At 43.7% G+C, this 3,532-nt stretch overlaps 1 protein-coding gene across 1 annotated transcript; it reads right to left on the bottom strand.

The window, feature by feature from the left end:
- Positions 1 to 914: 914 nt before the first annotated feature.
- On the bottom strand, positions 915 to 3,525 carry LOC104958408 (DNA topoisomerase 3-alpha-like). Its single transcript, XM_010786147.1, has 2 exons — positions 2,999 to 3,525; positions 915 to 1,721 (listed from the first exon to the last, which is right to left on the bottom strand). Exons 1-2 carry the CDS (start codon positions 3,138 to 3,140, stop codon positions 1,531 to 1,533), a joined length of 333 nt encoding a protein of 110 aa, XP_010784449.1. The 5' UTR covers positions 3,141 to 3,525; the 3' UTR covers positions 915 to 1,530.
- Positions 3,526 to 3,532: the final 7 nt, after the last annotated feature.

Genomic DNA, 3,532 nt, shown 5'->3' with positions numbered 1-3,532 from the left:
ACTTTTAGCGATAATGTATGTTATATAAAATATTTAAATTAAATTATTGTACGTTTATTTCGCCTTTTTACTTTATTTACTAATATATATATATAATTTACAGTATAGTAATTGAAGATTAGTCCACCCGTATCATATGTAAACACACTTGGGGCATTTGTTTCTGTGTTTATTTATTTATAGACTATAAGTATCTCTAGATTAGTTTGCATATACATTCTTCTACTTTAAGAATGTATGTAATTTAATTATTTCTCCCTTTTTTTATTTTCTCTATTGTTTTGCTTTGTTATAGTATTGACATAACTCGTACAGGGGTACTTCTAGGGTGACTGTTGCTGCGAGGGAGTGCGGTCGTCTCTCAACCAGAAGGTTGTGGGTTCGATCCCAGCCCATGCAGTCAACATGGTGATGTGTCCTTAACCCTGAGTTGCTCCTGATGGCATGGCCAACGGTGTGTGAGTGTGTATGAATGTTAGTTCCTAGAGTAAGGTACACTGCTGGGTGAATGACATGTAGTATGTAAAGCGCTTTGAGGGGGCTTAAGACTGGATAAAGCGCTATATAAGTACAGTCCATAGTAATACTTTTGCAAGTATTTCTAAAGTGCTGTAGTACTACCAATATGTAGCGAAAGGACTTCAGTACTTATGTTACCATTGGAGTGGAAGGAGAGAGGAAACATGAAACGTGTTTTGCAGAATCTGAAACTCTTTTATCAGTTATGTCATGTGTTGTGTTTATTATGTTCAGTAGCAAGAAACACATTTCGGTTTTGGTTTCATTTCTTAAATGTAGCTGGATCAAAGTTGAAGACTCAAAACAAAAACAAAACCAGTGGAACAAAGGAAAAACCAAACCAGAGCACGAAACTCAACGTCTGCCTTGACGGGAAAGATAGAACATAACCAAGGAAGGATTTAGTATATTTATTAGCATTCATCAATATTCAAATAAAACCTTTGGTACTGACGATGCCTCAGAGCTACAGAGAGTCTTTTGCACTCATTATATTTACAAAATAAAAACACATTCTGCTGTTCTTCCACCTTCAAGGATCAACACATTTTAAACTGCTGTAAGAGACGGTGACAATGATCAAAAGTAAACATATTAATACCACCGTTAATTATTAAGAAACTGTGCAAATTCTTAAAAACACATGTGTTGAGGAGTCAGAATCTCCTTCGTGAAAGTCATCAGGACTGTGAATACATTAAAAACAAAAGACAATGTGTTCATTTTGATTCAGCTGAGCACATTTCACATTAACTCTCGAGGGACATTCAGGAAACTGAGCACCAGCAGGCTTTAAAAAAAGTCTAAACGTACTCCTCTTTTCGTCTGGTAGAGTTCAAACAGAGTTCAAAACGAGGAGCATGCATCGGAAAAATGCTGGACCATTTGGAGTCGCTTTTTGGGGGAAACCACAGAAGAAGAAGAAGAAGAAGAGCTCCGTGTCCATTAAAGAGGTGCTTATTGTTGCATATGTGAAAACCTGCCTCCACAAAGTGTCTCTCTGCAGGGGGGTCACCGCTGGGGACAGGTGGTGCGGGTGTGTCCCGGCATGTGGCAGATCCCACAGGTTCGGGGTTTCTTCGCAGCTGGAGGTTTTGTAGCGTCTTTAGCTGAGGTCTTCCTCCCTTTCCTCCCTCCGTCTCCCCCAACATCACCTCCGTTAAATCCTCCACCTCCGTTAAATCCTCCTCCCCCGAACGACACTGTCACAGAGGTGAAACACAACGTCACATTTCTCTACTCAAGTGGACGCCTCAAGGTCTCAGTGTTTGTGAGTCGTGACAGCTTTTTCGTTATTGTTGAATAAAATATATGTGTGTGTGTGAGGATCTCTCTCTCTCTCTCTCTCTCTCTCTCTCTCTCTCTCTCTCTCTCTCTCTCTCTCTCAATTCAATTCAATTCAAAGGGGCTTTATTGGTATGAAAGTTAAATTAAACAATGTTGCCAAAGCATTACAATACAAAATAATTAACAACATTAACATACATCTCTCTCTCTCTCTCTCTCTCTCTCTCTCATATATAAATAAACTCTGTGTGTTTCACAACGCGTGCATATAGCGTGAGATGTCTCAAGATGTAGATGATTTGACAGCCAGATGAATACAGTCTGATATTTAACTGTGAGAAATGAAACGAAATGCACTGCACTTACCGTCTGTCACGTTTCATATGGAAGAGAGAGAAAGAGAAAGTATACTGAAGTAAATGGTCAAGTGTAATGATTTGAGAAGTGACCCAAACAGAAACCCATGAGTGTTTTTTATTGGTTAAGTGGTCCTTGGTATGAAAAAGTTTGAGAAACACTGCGCTAGTGGATTGTTAAAGGGGGAGCCTCGTTATTATTAATAATAATAAAAAAAGAAAAATTATTAATCATTATTTTTTCTCATTTTTTTTTTGTAATCATCTCGCGACCCCCACTCGGGGTCTCGCGACCCCCCACCTTGGGAACCCCTGCTCTATGGCGCCACTAAGTTCGCAAGATAATACTCTGCACTTCTTTAGAGCTTCATGTGCCACTGAGCAGCTTCATAGTGACAAACAGAGCCCCGTCTCTTTATACAGCTATGGTCAGCATTCTGACAAGCGCAGAACACAAAGTACAGATGAGGCGGATCATAGTGTCTTGTTTCACTTCGAAACAAACTGAAAGCACAGGACTTACCTTCAGTAATGTATCATGTGTTGTGAACAAATTAATGAGTGTTTATTTTCTTTAATATGAGTCTGCTTGTAATGCAAGAGAAAGTAAACAGTCAGTTGGAAAAGTCCCCGCTCTCTTTCGTGTGTGTGTGTGTGTGTGTGTGTGTGTGTGTGTGTGTGTGTGTGTGTGTGTGTGTGTGTGTGTGTGTGTGTGTGTGTGTGTGTGTGTGTGTGTGTGTGTGTGTGTGTGTGTGTGTGTGTGTGTGTGTGTGTGTGCGTGCGTGTGTGTGGTGTGTGTGTGTGTTGTTGTGTGTGTGTGTGTGTGAGAGCCTCACCTGGTGGAGGTTCGTTCTCGTGCCGCCACAGAAGAAGCGCCGCTCTGCTCTCTGGTTCCCGCAGGTGTGGGAACGTGCGTCCTTTTGTTGGGTCCGTCTTCTGCACCGTGGCGCTCACCGCCTCCTCGTTACAGTTACACATCGTCTGGTCCCCCCCACTCCCTCGTCCTGCCTCTGCCTCCCGTCTGTCCGTTTCTGAACCCCAGGGAGGTCTTGGGCTGAGGAGGCTGCACTGGACCCCCTGCTGGGCCCGGCTCGTCCGCCCACAGGAAGAAGTTGCAGGTGCCGGCGTTGCACTTGTAGAAACTGACGGCCTTGTTTGGGTCCGTCCTTTGCGCACCGTCAGCTGCACGGGCGTCCTGACCGCAGTTACCACACGATGGCGGTCCCGCTAATTCCCGACGGGGGTCCGGTTGCGGGGTCCAGGCGGACGGGCGGGACGAGAGGTTTGAAACTGGGGCTCTGGGTGGGTCTGGCTCGGGGCCTTGGAGCTGGAGGACGGGATCATCTCCTCCTCCTCTCTCCACATTCCCT

This window comes from Notothenia coriiceps, unplaced genomic scaffold, assembly GCF_000735185.1.
Source record: "Notothenia coriiceps isolate Sejong01 unplaced genomic scaffold, NC01 NC01_scaffold00028799, whole genome shotgun sequence".
Lineage (NCBI taxonomy): Eukaryota > Metazoa > Chordata > Actinopteri > Perciformes > Nototheniidae > Notothenia > Notothenia coriiceps.
Note: the sequence above shows the minus strand (reverse complement) of the source record. Positions and strands in the feature narration are given on the sequence as shown.

Coding starts and splice junctions, on each gene's coding strand:
- LOC104958408 (XM_010786147.1), bottom strand. CDS start 3,140: ATGTGTAACTGTAACGAGGAGGCGGTGAGCGCCACGGTGCAGAAGACG. Junction 1,722..2,998: donor CGAGAACGAACCTCCACCAG/GTGAGGCTCTCA, acceptor CCTCTGTGACAG/TGTCGTTCGGGGGAGGAGGA.